The sequence below is a fragment of the Rhinopithecus roxellana genome, chromosome 6 (assembly GCF_007565055.1).
Source record: "Rhinopithecus roxellana isolate Shanxi Qingling chromosome 6, ASM756505v1, whole genome shotgun sequence".
Taxonomy (NCBI): domain Eukaryota; kingdom Metazoa; phylum Chordata; class Mammalia; order Primates; family Cercopithecidae; genus Rhinopithecus; species Rhinopithecus roxellana.
Window position 1 is genome coordinate 69,843,358 of NC_044554.1, and position 18,287 is coordinate 69,861,644.

An 18,287-nucleotide genomic window follows, 5' to 3' on the forward strand; every position below is an offset into this window, starting at 1 on the left:
AGTGAGCACAGTACCCGTTAAGTAGTTTTTCAACCCCTGCCCCCTTCTGCCTTCCCCCTTCCCTCCTCCCTTCTCTCCCTCCCTCCTCCCCTTCCTCCCCCCTCCTCCCCCTCCTTCCGCCTCCTTTCCTTTTCCCCTCCTTCCCCTCCCTCCCCTTCCCTCTCCCTCCCTCTCCCTCCCTCTCCTCTCTTCCTCCCTCCCCCTTTCCCCCTCCCTCCTCTCCCTTCCTCCCCACCTTGCTCCATGTGGTAGTCCACAGTATCTATTGTTCCCATCTTTATGTCCATGTGTACTCAATGTTTAGCTTCCGCTTATAGGTGAGAACATATGGTACTTGGTTTCCGTTCCTGCATTAATTTTTGTAGGATTATGACCTCCAGCTGCATCCATGTTGCTGAAGCAGCTTATAATTTTTATATTCCTAAGTAATTTCTGATTGGAAGGTGGCTATATACATAAGAGTATGAAACTTGAAACCAAAATTTGCATAGGAATTTCTGGTAAAAGGTCAGTGACAAGAGAAAGGCTTACGTATGTTCTCTGTGTCATAAGATACTCCATCTTGTTAGAGTTTCCGTGCTGTCTGACCCAAAGTTTCTGGTTGTTCAAAAGCGTGCATTAAAGATGGTGTTACCTATGAATATTTGCTGCACATTGATACAATTGTTTTCACATCTTCTGCACTGACAGCCTATTACCAGGAAGCATGTTCTGTGGCTACCAAACGTGATTAAACCATAGTTTTCAGGAGGCACTTGGTTTCAATGTCCTTCTTAAAATTATCTTTAGCCAGAAATGGAGATCCTATTTAATGATGGCCTATGGAAAGATAAAACATGCTTAATGAGAGTTCAGATCGTCTTTTTTCCACCCGGACTCTCTGTGTGATACAAAACAAAATCCACAGGGACTAAAACAGTCACAGACATCTTGGCAACATGGGGGAAGATGGCATCCAAACTCTGCCATGTTGATTCCACAGTGGTTAGACAGGCTCCACTGTAGAATGTTTGGCTTCTTCTAATGCTGACTGGGTAGGAGCAGCTGTTACCCTTTCCCGGATAAAGTGACATACTCTAGAAGAAACAGAGTCCTAATGAGATGGAAATTAATTCCTTTTTCCATCCAGCCATCTCAAAAACAAATACACTGCTAGAAAAACCCAAAATATGGTAAGCAAAAGATCAAATCTGATTTAGATATAGCAATTGCTTGTTTTTCATAAGACACATTTTTCTCTTGCTTCATAAATGCCAAAAAACCCACTTTTAAAAACCCATAGCATGTGCAGTTAATTCATATCTTTATATCTAAGTATTTTTTGAATATTATCTATACAAATATATATCAAATAAAATGTTAAAGCTTTAGTGAGCAAAAGTTTAATATATGAAGTATCATAAAGCAGACTTATAACCTCAATATGATTTTTTATTTATTAGAGTAATATTTTTAGGTAACAATACATTTAACCACATCTAAGAGTACAACACAAGAATAATAAAACCTTGTATACAAGATGTTACAATTAAAGATAAATACATTACAGTTTAATTTACATATAGAAATGTCCTCTAGGGAATACAAGAAGTTAAAATTATAGCCCTAATTGTGCAATTTTTTCATACTTATTTATCTTTCGAAGGTAACTAAAGCTAAATACAACTTGAAAACTTTGCAGACCAGTGAGATATTACCATTGAAAGAATATAGTAACAAGGTAAAAATAAATATAAGAAAAATACACTATTAAAATCTAAGAAAAATAACATTAAATAATTACATTATAAGATTACATAACTCACTCAGAAACTTAAAACTATTATTTCACCATGATGTCACTGATTATTTTTGTCACTTATTCAATGTATTTCAACAAATAATTATTGAACTCCATGCTCTAGGGAATGTGTTTGGCCCTGAGAAAGCACTGGAAAACAAAACAAACATAGAACCTGCGCTCATAGAGCTTATAGTCTAATAGGAAGACAGCAGGGAACACAGGCAGCTGTAATACAGCATGACAAGTTCTGTGCTTAGGCTTCCCATCCTAGAGGAAGCAACATCTCAGCTGAGACCTATAAGGTAAGTGGGATTTGATCAGGTGAAAGAGTGCAGAAAAAGTGGAAAGAGAGTTCCATATGAGAGAAGGAAATGCGAAGACCCTGAGGTTAAAATAGAGCATGGTCTATTCTACAGCAGTGGTTCTCCATACAAAGGTCCTCAGATATTTGATGGCCCACAGTGAAATTCTCACTCATCAGTGGGGAAATGAGAGCAGTGTGAGGTCTTTTCAAAATAAAAGTCATTCAACTTGAATGACTGAGTTTATGACCATCTTATTTTCTGGCATTAAAATGACCCCTCTTTTATGAAATGATGATGATAGTAGATGGTATTTCTTAATGACTCTTTGAAAAATCAACACAACAAAACCTGTTGGTGTATGACACCTTAAAGTCTGGGGATCACTGTTTAAAAAATAAAATTCTTTTTTTTTATTTTCAAGGGAAGGGAGGAAAGGGAGCCATCTAGAGATGAGGCTAGAGAAGAAGGCAGGAGTTAGATGATGAAAGTTCAAGTGAAAACTTTGGAATTGAAGAGCGATGGGAATTATCTTAAGCAGAGAAGAGAAAGTCTATTATATTTGTAAAAGACGATTCTGAGATGCTGTGTGTAGAAAGTGTCTGGGACAGGGCAAGACAGGCAGGGGAGCCAGATAAGCAGCACTGTATTATCCAGGGAAAAAGAAGATAATAGACTTAGGACCAAATGGGGGTGGGGTTGGGGGGTGGTGAGTGGAAGATGACTTCAGGAGACAAACTTAATAGGATTTAGTGATGTGTCTTATTGGGTGAGGAAAATAGGATGGTCAAGCCTGACGTCCAGGCTTTTTTCTTTGGAAACTGAATTGAGCATTGTGGTAACTATTGAGCTTGAGAAAGAGCGTTTTTATTTTTTTTGAGTTCATCTGGGGACATGTTGAATTTGAGGTGCCTTTGTGTTCAAATGTTCACTAGGTCAATTGTCTACATAGGTCGGCAGAACATGAGAGAAAGAGTTGAGCTTCGGGTAGAAATTTTGTAGTCTCTAGCAAAATGATTAAGACCATGGATGTGAATAAAATTTCCCAGAGAACAAAGCAAAGAGGGCTTAGGATATATAACTTAAAGAACAAAGAGAAGAGGTCTTAAGATATATAGCTATAAGATTGGCTAGAGATGAGCTAGGCAGAAAGAAGCCAGAGACAGAGTGTCCAGGGAGGTGGGAGGACACCCAAGAGAACAGGTTTTGCAAGAAACAAGGAAAGAGGTATCATTTCAAGCAAGGAACAGGCAACAATGTTGGATGCTGTAGGAATCGATTGGAAGAGGGACTGAAGAATGTTCACTGAATGTAGCAACAAAGAGATTGTCAGGCACCTTGAGAAAAGCAGTGGAGGGGTAGATGCCAGATCACAGTCTGTGAACTTACAGGCAGGAGGAGCTCTTTTACACAGCAAGACCTTGAGAGACAGGAGAATTCGGTCAGCAACTGGCAGATGTGGGTTTGAGAAAGTAGTTATCTGTTTTTTAAACATAGAGACTTGATGTGGATATTGTAGGAGCCACTTGATAGGGAGAGTTTGATGACTTGTAGCAAACAAAGATACAAATCTAAGTTCAAAATACTATCTTTAAAAAATGCTAATGTCTTTAAGGACATAAATCATGGTGTTCCCATAAGAACACATGATACAACTATAAAACTGTCAATGCATTTAAATACACTTTACAATTAGGGATGTAAAACAGTTACAAGAAATTATCTGAGGGAATCACATTTCAAAATATTTTTTTAAATCACATTTTAAAATATTAAATTATGGCAATTTTAGCTCTTGTCCATAGAGATCATACTCTTTAAATAATATGTATCTTTGAATAGCTGGTGGTAGAGGAAGCTTCTCCATTGAGGCTGGCTGGCAGAGTTTCTGGAGACCCATAAGTCTTCGAATTTTTAACCGACACAAATGCTTCAAGGAACAAGGATTCTCTAAAAGGAAAATAAGCAAAAAAAAAAAAAAAAATTTAAATAGTAGCTTGACCCCTAAGATATGACTGTTTCAGAATAACATGAGTAGTGTATTCTGAAAAACACGTATGCACACTTTAGCACCTGGTGATTTTAAGTGAAATTCAAATTGTAATTGAACATTCTAGTCTACTCCTCTAGAATGTAAGTTCCATGAGGGCAGACATTTAGTCTGTCTCTGTGCCAGGAAGAGTCTGGCTCATGGTAGGTGTTCAACTAGAATTTGTGGAATTAATAAATGGACTTAAGAAATCAAATGCTCACATCTCTTCTCTATTTTTTAGAGCTAAGTATTATAGAGATAGATTTCTTTACTTTCTTTCTCCTACCAAGCTGTCTGATAAATAATTATCCATGAAACATAGATGCAGATGATTCCACATATCATCAATAATCCAATCTGAGTTTTGTTTCCAGTGTCTGATACTTAAACCTTGTATATTCTCAAAAAATATACTAACATTATTTAGATATCTGATATTTTCAATTCTTACTTTATCTATATTATAATTGCAAAATTGATATTTTATAGCAGCAATATGAATGACTGAAGGAGCAGCATAGCATTGAGGATTAGATGTGCGCTCTGGACCTGGTCAGCTTGGATTAAACTCCTAGCTCTGCCCCCTAATATTTGTGTAACCTTGGGCAAATCACTTGATGTCTGTGAGTTTGGTATTCCCATCTGTGAAATAAGAATAACAACAGTACTTATCTCATAGGGTTGTCTGAAGATTAAACAAGTCATGTAAAGTATTAGAAAAGTGCTCAGTACATTGTAACCATTCTATAAATATTAACTGTCATTCAATGCAATAATAAACATGATCACATCTCAATTATGTTTGATGATACAAACAATTTATCTTTTAAAATTAAAAACAATGTTCTCAAAAGTTATTGATGCAACATTACCAAAATAAGCAGAAAAAAAAAAAAATCTAAAAAACAAAATACGGTTTTTTTTTTCCTAACAAATACACTGCCTTACAGATAGCTGGAGGACTCCTGACATCCAGTGGTTAATCACACTCATAACAATCAACTGGCTTCGACTCTAGTCGCAATAATATATGATGGAAACAATAAAAACAACTTTCTGCCCTTATTCTTACTTGGATTGTCTTTCCAAAGTCATCAGAATCGGTAAGTATTTTGCAAAAAAAAAAAAAAAAAAAAAAAAAAAAAAAACAGTGAGCAATTAATTTCCATTTAGAAGCAAAGTCTGTTCTTTCTATGACAGGAAGTATAATGGTATCATAGAAAGAGTCTGTGTTTTCAAGTAAGACAAACAAGGGTTCAGATCTTCACTTTGTTATTTTCTATGTCTATTACTTTGAGAAATTAATTTATCTAAACCTCAGCATTTTTCTCCCCTTTGCAATCTCCAAGCTAAAAAAGAAGGTTTTAAGCTTTTTATTGCAAAATAAAATAGAGAAAGAAAGTACACATGTATAGTTGCATAAGTTACGTAAGTAATTATTGGTTGAACATCTAGAATCACCTCGTAGGTCTATAGGAAATAGGACTTTGCCAGAGACCAAATAAATTCTTCTACAATCCATCCTTCCTTATTCCTTTCCCCTGCCATAAATAACTACTCTTCTGACTTGTAATCACTTTCTTTAGAGTTTCATCATCTAAGTGCACTATGCCTGCACTATAGTATTGACAATATATTTTTAAAATTTTTGCTATGTCCTTTAAGTCTTTTCTAATCTGCAGGTTATTCTCTCCATCCCCTTCTTGTCCTTTCAACTAATCTTTGAAGAACCCAAATGCCCTGTAGTTTTCCACAGCCTGAACTTTGCTAATTGCATTTTCGTGGTGCAATTCCATGTCCCACTGTCTCCTCTATTTCTTGCAAATTGGTAACTGGCTCCAGATGCTTCACCAGGCTTGGGTTTGATCTCTTTGGCAAAACTATAGCTAGTTCTGTGTTTATTCTTTGGGGGCTATGTTGATTCTCATTGACTACATCCATTAATTTATTGGGGGCTATATAATGGTGATATCTAATTATATCTTTTAAAATTATTTAGAATACTTTTATAAAGGAAGGCTTTTGCTCATCTACTCTTTAGTTATTAATGGCACAGTTTATATATATATATGTGTGTGTGTGTATATACGTAAAGCAAAATAAATGCTTAAATCTTTCTTTTCATAAGTTTTTAAGATAATGAGTTGATTTTCTATCATCTTCTGGAGCTGACCAGTTTTTTTAAAAAATGTATATTTAATAAATCGTTCTATTGTAAAGATACAAGCACATGTATATTCATTGCAGCACTATTTGCAGTAACAAAGACATGGAATCAACCTAAATGCCCATCAAGAAAATTTGGTACATATACACCATAGAATACTATGCAGCTATAAAAAGGAATGAGATCATGTCCTTTGCAGGGACATGGATGGAGCTGGAAACCATTATCCTCAGCAAACTAATGCAGGAACAGAAAACCAAACACTGCATGTTCTCACTTATAAGTGGGAGCTGAATGATGAGAACACACAGACACATGGAGGGGAACAACACATACTGGGGCCTGTCGGAGGGTGGCTGGGGGAGTTTCAGCATCAGGAAGAATAGTTAATGGATGCTGAACTTAATATCTAGGTAATGGGATGATCTGTGCAGCAAACCACCATGGTACATGCTTACCTGTGTAACAAATCTGCACATTCTGCACATGTACCCTTAAAACTTAAAATATAAGTTGAAGGAAAAAAAGAAAAAAAAGAAAAGAAACCCACACATCGTATATTTAAATAGATTGGTTTCAATTCATTGAAATCATTACCCTTTTGAAACTTAAATTGTCCCATCTTTGGCCAGTTGGAGCCTCTTCAAGTTAGCTCCTGAATTCTTTTGTCATGAATCACGTAGTCTTTGCTTTCTTTGTTTTCTGGTATGACCAGATGTTCCAGGTTCATCTTATTCATTTCCTTCCCCAGATGCAATCATCCATTTAGCAAAAACAAAACAACCTCCAGCAAAAACGCTGGTTTCTTTTCGTAGGAAATAGCATTTCCAGGCCAAAATCTGTGTCGTAGGAATGCTCATTGCTACTGGGTTTATCATTATTTCTAAGACTTATCTGTAAACAGACAGACAATGCACACACACACACACACACATACCTAACACACACACCCCCACCCCCCACAGCAGAGTCCTCATGCACACAGATGCTTTCAAGATACAATAGCTTATGAGTTTATATTGTTACTTCTAATTCAAATTCAGCACTACAGGATTTTTTTTAATCGCTTCTCTATTACATCTGTATTTTTTTTCTGACACCTGACAATCTTTGGTTTCAAGAATACTAAGAATGGAATTGGAATGTTCCTTAATTACTCATTTGCTGAATATATCTCTCATCCTCAGCATAGCAATATTAATATTATATCACCATCAATATTTTAAGATATTTAAAAATATGTATTTTAATTATTAAAAATTATTTATTTTATCTACTTACTAATATTCAAAAATAAATAATTGTGCTGTATCTGTCTTATCAGCGCATATAACCATTACGTGTTGCATCTTCTCCCTTTTAACTCTCACTTAGTCTTGGCATTCTATTTAGTGTTAGTCTTGTTTAATACTAGTTCTCATGTTGATATCTCACTAATCATTTTGGGCTGTCTAAAGGCCATTTCTTAGTGGATCATTCAGACGTCAGTAAGAGGAACAATATTTCTTGAGTTCTTGCATGCTGACAACAGTTTGCCTACATTGATCATTGGAAGTCAATTTTGCTGTGTAAGCATCCTTGGCTCACATTTTCCTTCCATGAAGAGTCTTAAATATGTGACTCCATTTTCTTTTGGCATAAACTATTGTTGATGAAAAGTTTAATAATAATCTATATTTTCCCTTATAAGTCACTTGTTCTTTTTGCCTATGTGCCCAAAGGATATAGTATTTTGTATATTATAGTTTCAAATCTTTCTTTTTTATTACAAGTTTTTCTTGAAACTTAGTTTTTTGTATTCGTTATGTTCCCTTCACTTGGTTTTCCTTTTCAAGGAATCTTATTATCCATGTATTGACTATTCATTGTCGTCAATGTTTTTAACTGTCTTTCAAATCCTTTTATCTAAGCTACAAGGATGCATGAGAATGATACAATGGACTTTGAGGACTCAGGGGGAAGGGTGGGCCAGGGATAAAAGAGTACACATTGGGTACAGCGTACACTGCTTAGGTGTACCACCACTAAACAACTTATCCATGTAACCAAACACCACCTGTTCCCCCAAACCTATTGAAATAAACATATATATATATATATAAATCCTTTATCTATTTCTTCATTTATATTTGATTTAAAATTTTTCTTTCATATCCTCTTATGTCTCTCAATGTATTGTCAACTGTGTTGCTAGTTCTTGTTTTCATTCTAGTTTGGTCTTCACATTTGAAATTAATTTTTTCTAATTTTTATTCCTAATTCTTTCCTCAGTTGTTACCTGATTTCTGAATTTTTCAAATTTTGACTCATGTTGTTCATTCATATCTGATATTATTTTCCTCATGCTTTTTAGCTCATTTTGAAATAGAAGGTTTGAATTTTGATTGTTCTGAGAGTGTGGTTTATTAGTTATGTATTCATTGCCCATGGGGATATCATTCTGTTCTTTCTACTTTTTCTTACTATTATGGGATTTGACTGTTATATTTTCTGTTGCTCATTTTTATTTGCATTTAGTTTTCTTGCATTTTTAGAAGGATGCTTGGTACCAGATAGCTATTCTACCTTTACAGAGCTTCTTACTCTATTATTTTCTTGCAATGACCCAAAATACGGTGGTTAGATCTCTGTGGTTTCCTGACTCTGTCTGCCACCCCCACTGTTTTGTGGGTCCTTTCTTGTTTCTGTCCTGCTTGATTTTTGATTTTACTCTCAATGAGGACTTAAGTCCAGGAAGGGAACTTAGAGAAGTGGTTTTCAAGAATGCATAGGGTCTAGACTATTTTGTAATTTCCCTTAGCCTTAGCTTTTTATTTGTAAAAAATAAGCATAATACTTAACTCTACAATATTTCATAGCACACTGTACATATACATTTCAGATACCTCACATAAACCTACCATGTAATAAAAACATAAAAATGCTAATACTTTAATTTTAAAACTAAAGAAATTTATTAAGTAATTTAAATATTCTAGACACTAAGCACCTTATATGCATTATTTCTTTAGATTCCCACAACAACCTTAAGAGGTTAATACTATCCTACATCTGAAAACCTAGACATAAGAAGAATGAGTAACTTGCTCAAAGTCACACAACTAGAATGTCTATCTTGGTCTTTTTATAGGAAATAAAAAATCCTCCTCCACTTAGAGAAGCAAAAATGGTAACAATAAATTGTTGCTTTTTTCATGAAAACATCAGTCCTGAATTACATATGCATTTTATAATCTAGCAATCCTACTCCGAGGCAAGGCCAGAATTCCATTTCATTCTAGGTCTATCTGACCCCAGAGCTCAATTTCTGGGCTAACAATACTATATTACTCTTCAGATTCTCCAAGATTCCTGTTTTAGTTGCCACAAAATCTCTTCTATTGTAGAACTAATTCCAAGAGAAGGCTAATTCAGGTATATTAAAGATGTCAAATTATTTAAATGTCATATAAAATTCTATAATGCTTCTTTAGGCTTCATGAAATTGATGTCCAACTAGTTTTTGAAAGTTTATTTTCCCAAACTCATATTTTGAAAGTAAAAGCATCTCAAATCTATGATATTTTTCTGGGTTTTATTTGTATTTGGATTATTTTAAAATGTACCTACACTGAAACTTGTATAATTCATTTTCATGATAAACTTTCATCTAGAAAAGACAAAATGGCCTGTCTATAAATACTAACCTATGATGGTAGGACTTTGTCAATAAAGACCTCAGAGAAAGCATGCCAAAAAGAATAATTCTAATCCCTTCCATTAATTCATTTACTCCATATTTATTGAAATGTACTACTTATTAGGCACTATGCTAAGCCTTGCAGATATAACAAGAAACAAAGTAGATCTCTAACCATGTGGAGCTTGCAGTCTACATATTGTACGATATTATAGAAGTTAATTTTAAAAATAAATTGTAATCTGTATGTTAATATAGTTGTAGTATTACTCATTACACAATTACAAAGCTGGAAAATAAAAAGAAAAATGAAAATATGTATCTTACAACAGAGGAGGTGGTAAGGATGATTTTAAAACCCAGATAATTCTGGAAATACAGTAGAGTAGCATAGAAAAAGTATCAAAGAAGACATTAAGAAATTTCCCCCATATATGTTCTTAATTTAAAAATTGTAGACAAAACTTTTGGTTTTTACCTAGTATTTGGCGGATTTCTGGCCATTCTCTCTGTACTTCTAGTGCAGACTTCAGTTTAGCACACAGAGGAACATAATCCATGTAATCTATTAGTACACGAGTAACTCTGCCTACCAAGTGCTTCATCCAAGGAACTGTAATAAACTCACAGAACTGAGAGAATTGATAAAATTTAATTTAGTAATATTTTTTAATATACCATATACATAAACACTCAATTGTGTTATGGAAAAATTACTCTTTGTCTTATTACAGAAAATAAAAGATACCTCCTTGTAATGAACAAAAATTAAAAATAAATTGTTTGCTTCTCTCTGTGAAACCATCAGCCCTGAAGACTCGCCTGGCTTTAATGTGACTGTGGTCAGCAAAGCATGGAGGAGTCACGCTTCTTTCCATCTGGCCCCAATATTCCACCAAACAGGCAGATGTGATTAATTGCCTACATTTTTACATTCTTCTACATTCAGTTTTCAAGTCAAGAAAAAACAAACAGCATCTTCTTGTTTGGCAGGGGGGCTAGATTTATGCTTATATCCCCATATCATTGCAAACAAAAGTTGAAGAAAAACTAAAATAGAAAAATTAGAGTTTATTTTTCTTGTCTTATAACATCCCTAATTGAATGAATGGGTCTTAAATTAAGATGATGACCCAACATAAAGCAGAAAAGCATAACTCACCGGGTTATCTTTTATTACACAAGATGTCCATCCTGGCAGCACCTCTTCCTCTATCTCTGACCACACAAATGAATTTCCAAAGATGTCACCATGCATGCAGTCAAAGCACATCTCCACTTGATAGCCATTATTCAGCAATAGCCTCAGCATTACCTCGTCGTTTAGGGCATACTGAATGACACTGGGGAAACGAGTGTCATTCACATGCATAAAATAACAATTGACATTGGCTCCATGGGAGAGAAGCAGCCGGACAATTTCATAATTATTGGCCCTCACTGCCACAAGTAGACAGTTGAGCGGATCTAAGTTTGGGTCTGCACCTGCAGCCAGAAGGACTTCTGTGCAACGAACATCATTATTAGAAACGGCAAAATACAGCGCAGTCTTCCTCTCATCGTCATAGCTCTGGGAAATGTGGTCAGCAAGTAGAGTGTTGACATCAAAACCATTTTCAATGAGCAGCTCAAGACACTGTGCACTTTGTCCATCTGCTGCTGAGTGAATTGGTGTTAGCCCACTTTTCCGAATTGCATTTTTAGACGTTGCTGGGATAAGATATTTGAGTGCACTAAAAGAAAAAAAGTCAAATATCTACGTGCCATAAAGAAAATCAAGAAATTAAATAAACTACCATTCTCACTAGATAAGTGAATGCAAATCGTATCGTTTCCTTTATTTTCTCTAGATAATTTTGTACTAAAACATTTAACCTTTGTCTGCGAGGTACAACTATTTAGTTTAGTGTAATGCAGCTCAGTTTTGATTTAGCTTTCTGTTCTAAATATTCCTAGGAAACTGCATCTTATACATTTTTTCCTAGAATTGTGGTTCCTTGGGAACCCTCCCCATCTTCCAATTCTCCTCTGAACAATATAGTATTTACAGACGACCAATACTATTTTTAAAAATATAGGAGAAAAGTAAGCCTTTCTAATGCCATGGAGGACTGTTTCGTAATCTTGACCATTAGGATCATGGGGTCATAGGAAGTGACCCTGGATGTCATTTAGTCCAACTGCTTCATTTAATAGAAGAACAATCTGAAGTCCAAGGAGGCAAAATGATTGTCCAAGGTCACACAGTTAGATGTAGAACAGGATGAGAATTTGGACCTTTTCGAATTCTTATGAATTTTTTCTCTTTCACTAATTCCTACACAATCTATTTTTAAATATTGACCATGTACATTCTGTCTGCTTCCATATAACTTGCAATTGAATTATTAGCCAAAAGAAGAGTCTTTAGTATTCCATCAACTTTGCATCAGTCCAATTGAGATAACCAACCACAGTTTATATTTCTAAGTACATGTGATATAGTTGTGAGTTTCACACTTGACTAACCAGCTAGACATGTATGAGAGCCACTTGGCAAGGATAACCTGATCTCTTGTGCCTACTTTGTGAATTTATGAACACTGGGATTAAATCCAGGTAAACTCTAACAACATGTCACTTAGCATCAATTACGCATCACTGGCCACTTAGCCAATGGCCCACTGAAAACTGTAAAGCCCAATTACTTCAAAGTTTTTGATCTTATGAAATATATTTAATTGCCTAAAACCATCTTCTCATGGTGGGTAGTTTAATATAGTGATCTAGACTTCTACCAATGTGTTAATTTTATACATTTTGTGATTTAAGAATCTATTCAACCATTTGTATGGAATAAAGAATTCTAAACTTATAATGAAACTTTTCTATTCAAGAGTATATTTGACATTATACTATAATATCCTGGATATGTTAAGAAATAATTGGAATAACACTGATAGTATTGTTATAAATTTTAATCCTTTGTCAAGGGCAAACTTTTTAGAAACTCTCTAGCCTTTTGTTAAATACATTTGTAAACAGAAAGGCACTCTTGAGTGGCTTGTGCAGAATTCTCACTTATGGCTTAATTCCTTCTAAAAGAAAATTTCTTTTCATTATAGAAGTACTACAAATTCATTTTTTGGAAGTACAAGAATATCAAAAGGAGGAAAATTAAATGAGCTCTAAATATCTAAATATGGAGCATCAAAACCTGAAGATTATGCCTATTTCTCCTCAGATTTTGGAAGGTATTACATATAGACTTGTGATTATACTGTATATACAAATTTGCATTTTTAACTCAAATAATTACCCTATAATTTATCACTCACAGATAATGCCCCTCATAGGCAGCTCGGTGTATAGGAAGATGCCCTGCTCGATTAGGTACATTTCCGCTTCCTCCATATTCCAGCAGGAGGGAAATGCAGTCAGGATTGCCACCTCCTGCTGCCTCAAACAGCACCGACGCTCCATCATCCGCCAAAGCAAGCACATCACCACCTGGCAGTATAAAACACGTGGCATGATGATAACCGGATAGTATTGTTTAAACAATCCCCTTAAAAACAACCTGTTGTGGGACTGGATGCAGTGGCTCACGCCTGTAATCCCAGCACTTTGGGAGGCTGAGGTGGGCGGATCATGAGGTCAGGAGTTCGAGGTCAGCCTGGCCAACATGGTGAAACTCTGTCTCTACTAAAAATACAAAAATTAGCTGGGCGTGGTGGCACATTCCTGTAGTCCCAGCTACCCAGGAGACTGAAGCAGGAGAATCACTTGAACTGGGAGGTAGAGGTTGTGATGAGCCGAGATCACGCCACTGCACTCCAGACTGGGCAACAGAGTGAGACTCCATCTCAAAAACAAACAAACAAACAAACACCCCCCACAAAGCCTGTTGTGTTCCTTTGTGGTTAGGACTTAAAAAGTACAGAATTAAGGGCCTCTATGTTTTCTATATTTTTAATAAACAGTCATGAATGCATCATGCTTTGTTTTATAAGAAAATCTTTCGGCCAAAAATCATGGGAGAAATTAAGTCAATTTTCTTGACAGGCAAATTCTTCCAAAAAAGGCTCATTAGACTTTTTAATTTAAAGACAATAGTTTTTTTGTTTTTTTGTTTTGTTTTGGTTTTTGAGACGCAGTCTCACTCTGTCGACCAGGCTGGAGTGCAGTGGTGTGATCTCAGCTCACTGCAGCCTCCACCTTCTGGGTTTAAGCAGTTCTTCTGCCTCAGCCTCCTGAGTAGCTGGGATTACAGGCATGTACCACCACAGAGTTTTGCCATGTTGGCCAGGCTGGTCTCGAACTCTAGGCCTCAAGTAATCTACCCACCTTGGCCTTCCAAAATGCTGGGATTATAAGCATGAGCCATGGCGCCTGGCTCCCTCTAGTTTAACTTAACAAATACTTACAGTTAATAAAGTATTAACAAATACTTTATTGCCCTCTTATGTGCAATCAGTGTGTGTGACCCTAAGAAGAATAAGTGTGACTACTCTAAGGAGCTTAGAGGGAAAATGAAACAAAATATCAGACAGCACAAACTGTATGATAGTCCAGTGACACTGACATTAAGACAAGGAGACATGATATAGGGGACAGGGGCTCTGCTGCTTATGGTGAGAGCTGGGGGCCAGCCATTTACTTCCGTGCACCTCCATCTCCACATCTGTGAATGATTAATGCAGTTTACGTCACAGGGCTTATTTGATACTTAAATGTGCTTGTATTGGGAGACCTCAAAAATGTTAGCCTTTTTCCCATAGGGAATCACTGGGGATCATGTGGCGCTAGCGTTCGTTTGCGGATGAGGACGCTGAGGACCAGATATTGAAGGAACAAGGCTAGGGTCTCACAGTGAGCAGTGGCTTAACCCGTTTAGGAGTCAGGTCTCCTTAACTCATGGTTCTGCAGTTATATAAAGCACCTGGAGAGTTTAAAGGAGGGCAACGTCACAATCTGTTGGGAAGAATTAGGAAAGAATTTAGGGAGGAGGTGTCTCAAGAGATTGACTTTGAATTGTGCTGAAGAGATGAAGGCAAGGACCTGACCCAAACCCAGAGAGAAGGAATGTAAGGTATGTTTGGGAATATTGCTAGTGTATTTTGACTGGAGTGTAGGATACAAGATGGGAGCAGTGAGGGATAAACGTGGTAAAACAATTTGAGATGATGCAATAGGGATTATGTTTTGGATAGTTGACACTATTGTAGCTGTCCTTTAGGGAGGGAAGACAAGTTGCAGTATGTACTGTGATCCTCTGATGGGAGACTAGAAACCCAGAAAATGGTTAGAAAGTATTTGCACTGGTCCGGGGAGGGTTGAGGGACCTGATCAGGACGGCAGATGGATTGCAATGAGAGGACAAGAGAAACGCTACATGAATTTGCAACTGATTGGATTTAGGAAAGCAGGTGATGGAGGAATTAGAGATAAACCCAACCTTTTGATCCTGTCAAGAGAAATTGTTACATCAGAAATGTGGAAAAACAGGAGGAATTCAGTTTAGGAGAAGATGAACATGAGGCCCTGATGAGCCATCTATGTGCAGACTGAACTGTCTTTCTCGAGAGCAATCAGGACTGGGCTTGTAAATGTGCAGGTCACAATGCATAGGGCTTAGCTCAGTTGTATAATAAGGGTCTATCAAGGGACCAGGTGGGAAAACCTGATGCCAAGTTCCATTTAGCAGAGGAAGAGGAGCTCCCCTAGTTACATTCAGGGGAGGAAGAGTGAGGAATGGAGAAAAGGAGAGTTCAAGAGGCAGGACAGAAGTCAGGAAAGTGTAACTCCTTTTCACATACCTTTGTGGATTAGATGTTCTAACACGTCACAGTGACCATATTCGGCAGCAACGCCTAATGGTGTGACTCCAAAGCCATCTCTCAGGTGGACATTGCCTCCGTGTTTTAGCAGCAGAGATATGATATCTTTTCGGCCTTGCTTGGCTGCTTCATGCATTGCTGACCATCGCTTGACACAGGGCTGGTCCAGACTAGTGTTGTGTTTGATCAGAGTTGATACCATGTCATAGGAGCCCTTTTTGACAGCTTGAAAATGATTGTTAAAAACAACAGTAAGTATATTAACACAAATACTTTAGGTGGTATTAAACTAATTACTGAATTTAATATCAAACTAGATAATAGCTAGTAACATTTTTTCTACAAGGAAAATAATGTATTTCTCATATCCCTTCTATTTCTCATACCCAAGTTTATATTTGTGAAATATAAGTTTACAAGATGACACTACCTTTCCTTTAAGACCTGGAGGAGGGGTAAGAGTTTCACAGAAAATAACATATATCACTAGGATAGGATGCTGTGTGCCCTCTTTCTAAACTTTAATTTCTTCACCAACAGAATGGAAATAACATTTTTTGTTGGGTTGTACAAATTAAATAATGTATGTAAAATTCTCAGTGTAGTACCTAGTATATAACAGGAGCTCAGTAATTGACTATTATTATTATTCTATTGCTCCTAGGATCTGGGAACCTATATGTAAATAATGTTCATCAGGTTTCCCCTATAGAAACAGGGTTTTTTCCCTCGCTACCAAAGATAGCAGTAAGTATTGAATGAGCTTGTCTTTCTTATATATATATTTTCTTTCTTTCTTTCCTTTTTCTTTCTTTCTCTTTTCTTTCCTTTTTTTTTTTTTTTTTTTTTTTTTTTTGAGGCAGAGTCTCGCTCTGTCACTGAGGCTGGAGTGCCATGGCACAATCTCAGCTCACTGCAACCTCCACCTCCTGGGTTCAAGCAATTTTCCTGCCTCAGCCTCCTGAGTAGCTGGAATTACAGGCACACACCACCAAGCCTGGCTAATTTTTATATTTTTAGTAGAAACAGGGTTTCACCATGTTGGTCAGCTGGTCTCAAACTCCTGACCTCGTGATCTGCCCGCCTTGGCCTCCCAAAGTGCTGGGATTACAAGCGTGAGCCACGGCGCCCGGCCCTCTTTCTTACATTTTTAATGGGTGATTATCAATAAGATCGTTTAGAATCTACATAGGCCAGCTGCTCCCAGTGAGTGAAGTGAGGGTTAATGCAGTACAATTAAGGAGGTTCACCAAATCAGTTGTCTCTCTCCCTCTCTGCTTGTCTCTAATGGCTGAAATTATACTGTTACAAGGTTTTTCCCCTTTTGGATTATTAAGAGATTGTCCCCATTTAGATGTATACACTTCTAAAAATATAACTTTTTTTTTCCTTGTAAGTAAAATCTTATTAAAAAACAGATTAGAATGAGCGCTACCTCCTACAAATGACGATATACACAGTTACATTCACTCATTCATTCATTCACTCGCTCATTTACTATTCAGTTACTACGGCTGGTTCTACTAAAGGCTCTGTGTTATGCTCTGTGGACAACAGGAAGAATAGACAGATTTGGATCTCACTCATAGAGTTTATGGCCTAGAGAAGAAGCCTATGCTACCTTCTATTTAAAGAGAGACTCAAAGTCTGGGCCTATACTGGGAAATGTAGAAGAAGATCTGAGGCCGCATGGAACATTCTGGGGTAACCAGGAGGCAGAATGCAGAAAGAATATAAAGCCAAGGCAAGGAAAGCAGCTCCCAATGTGGTAATGGGAAGGTGAAGACAAACTTTGCCTACTTCATTTGGGAGGAGGCAAGCTATCCCTGCAGGAGATTCCAGTTTTTCTCCCTCTTCTTGTCTAAAGTAGAACCTGTTGACAAGTGCCTCCTCTGAATTGCCCAACTGTCACTGGCAGCTCTAATTACAGTGAATTACCTCATGCTAGCTGGTGTTATTGCAGAGCAAACATCACGTAAGCTGAACAAACTAAGAGATCCTCATGGATCTTCTTGCTCTGATGGCAGTTTTTATAATTAGAGAAAAAATGTATTAAAATAATGAGCCTCTTTCCCCATCATCTTTTAACCTTTTGTCTGACTCAGAAAACATATTGATTAAAATCGTTTCTCTTCATGAAAATAACTGCATAAATGTGTCATCTTCAACTTAAAATAGTTTTTAAAAAATCATAACTCCACTTCCAATTTAGATTTTTGAAATCAAGAATATATTTCCCACAGAAAGAATAATGCAAATAGTAGGAAACCCCTTCCAAGCTAACTCACGAAGATATTCTTAAGCAATAAATGACTGAAATAATGAAAACTCATAAAGCACGGTACTGGTGTAACTTAACTGATTAAGTAAAATAATTTTAAAATGTCTTGTTTTACATATGGATATATATATTTACATATTATATATAAATTTTTTTCTCTAGAACTTAAAATTCTAAAATTTAGAATTCTTTAGAATTTTTTTCAGAAATGTTCAAATTCTTTA

General features: G+C 36.4%; 1 protein-coding gene across 6 annotated transcripts in view; it reads right to left on the reverse strand.

Annotated features, from left to right (window-relative positions):
* Window positions 1–1,369: 1,369 nt before the first annotated feature.
* Window positions 1,370–18,287, reverse strand: part of ASB15 (ankyrin repeat and SOCS box containing 15) — a 37,347-nt gene continuing 20,429 nt past the window's right edge. For 5 of the 6 annotated variants that reach the window (XM_010367983.2, XM_010367986.2, XM_010367984.2 and 2 more), the window contains 5 exons: window positions 15,762–16,007; window positions 13,281–13,452; window positions 11,126–11,696; window positions 10,442–10,595; window positions 1,370–4,035 (listed from right to left, as the gene is read on the reverse strand). In XM_010367983.2, the coding sequence (XP_010366285.1) occupies window positions 3,863–4,035; window positions 10,442–10,595; window positions 11,126–11,696; window positions 13,281–13,452; window positions 15,762–16,007 (1,316 nt within the window). In that variant the 3' untranslated portion in view covers window positions 1,370–3,862. The remainder of the gene's footprint in view (window positions 4,036–10,441; window positions 10,596–11,125; window positions 11,697–13,280; window positions 13,453–15,761; window positions 16,008–18,287) is intronic. The other variant, XM_030933420.1, reaches the window with a different exon arrangement.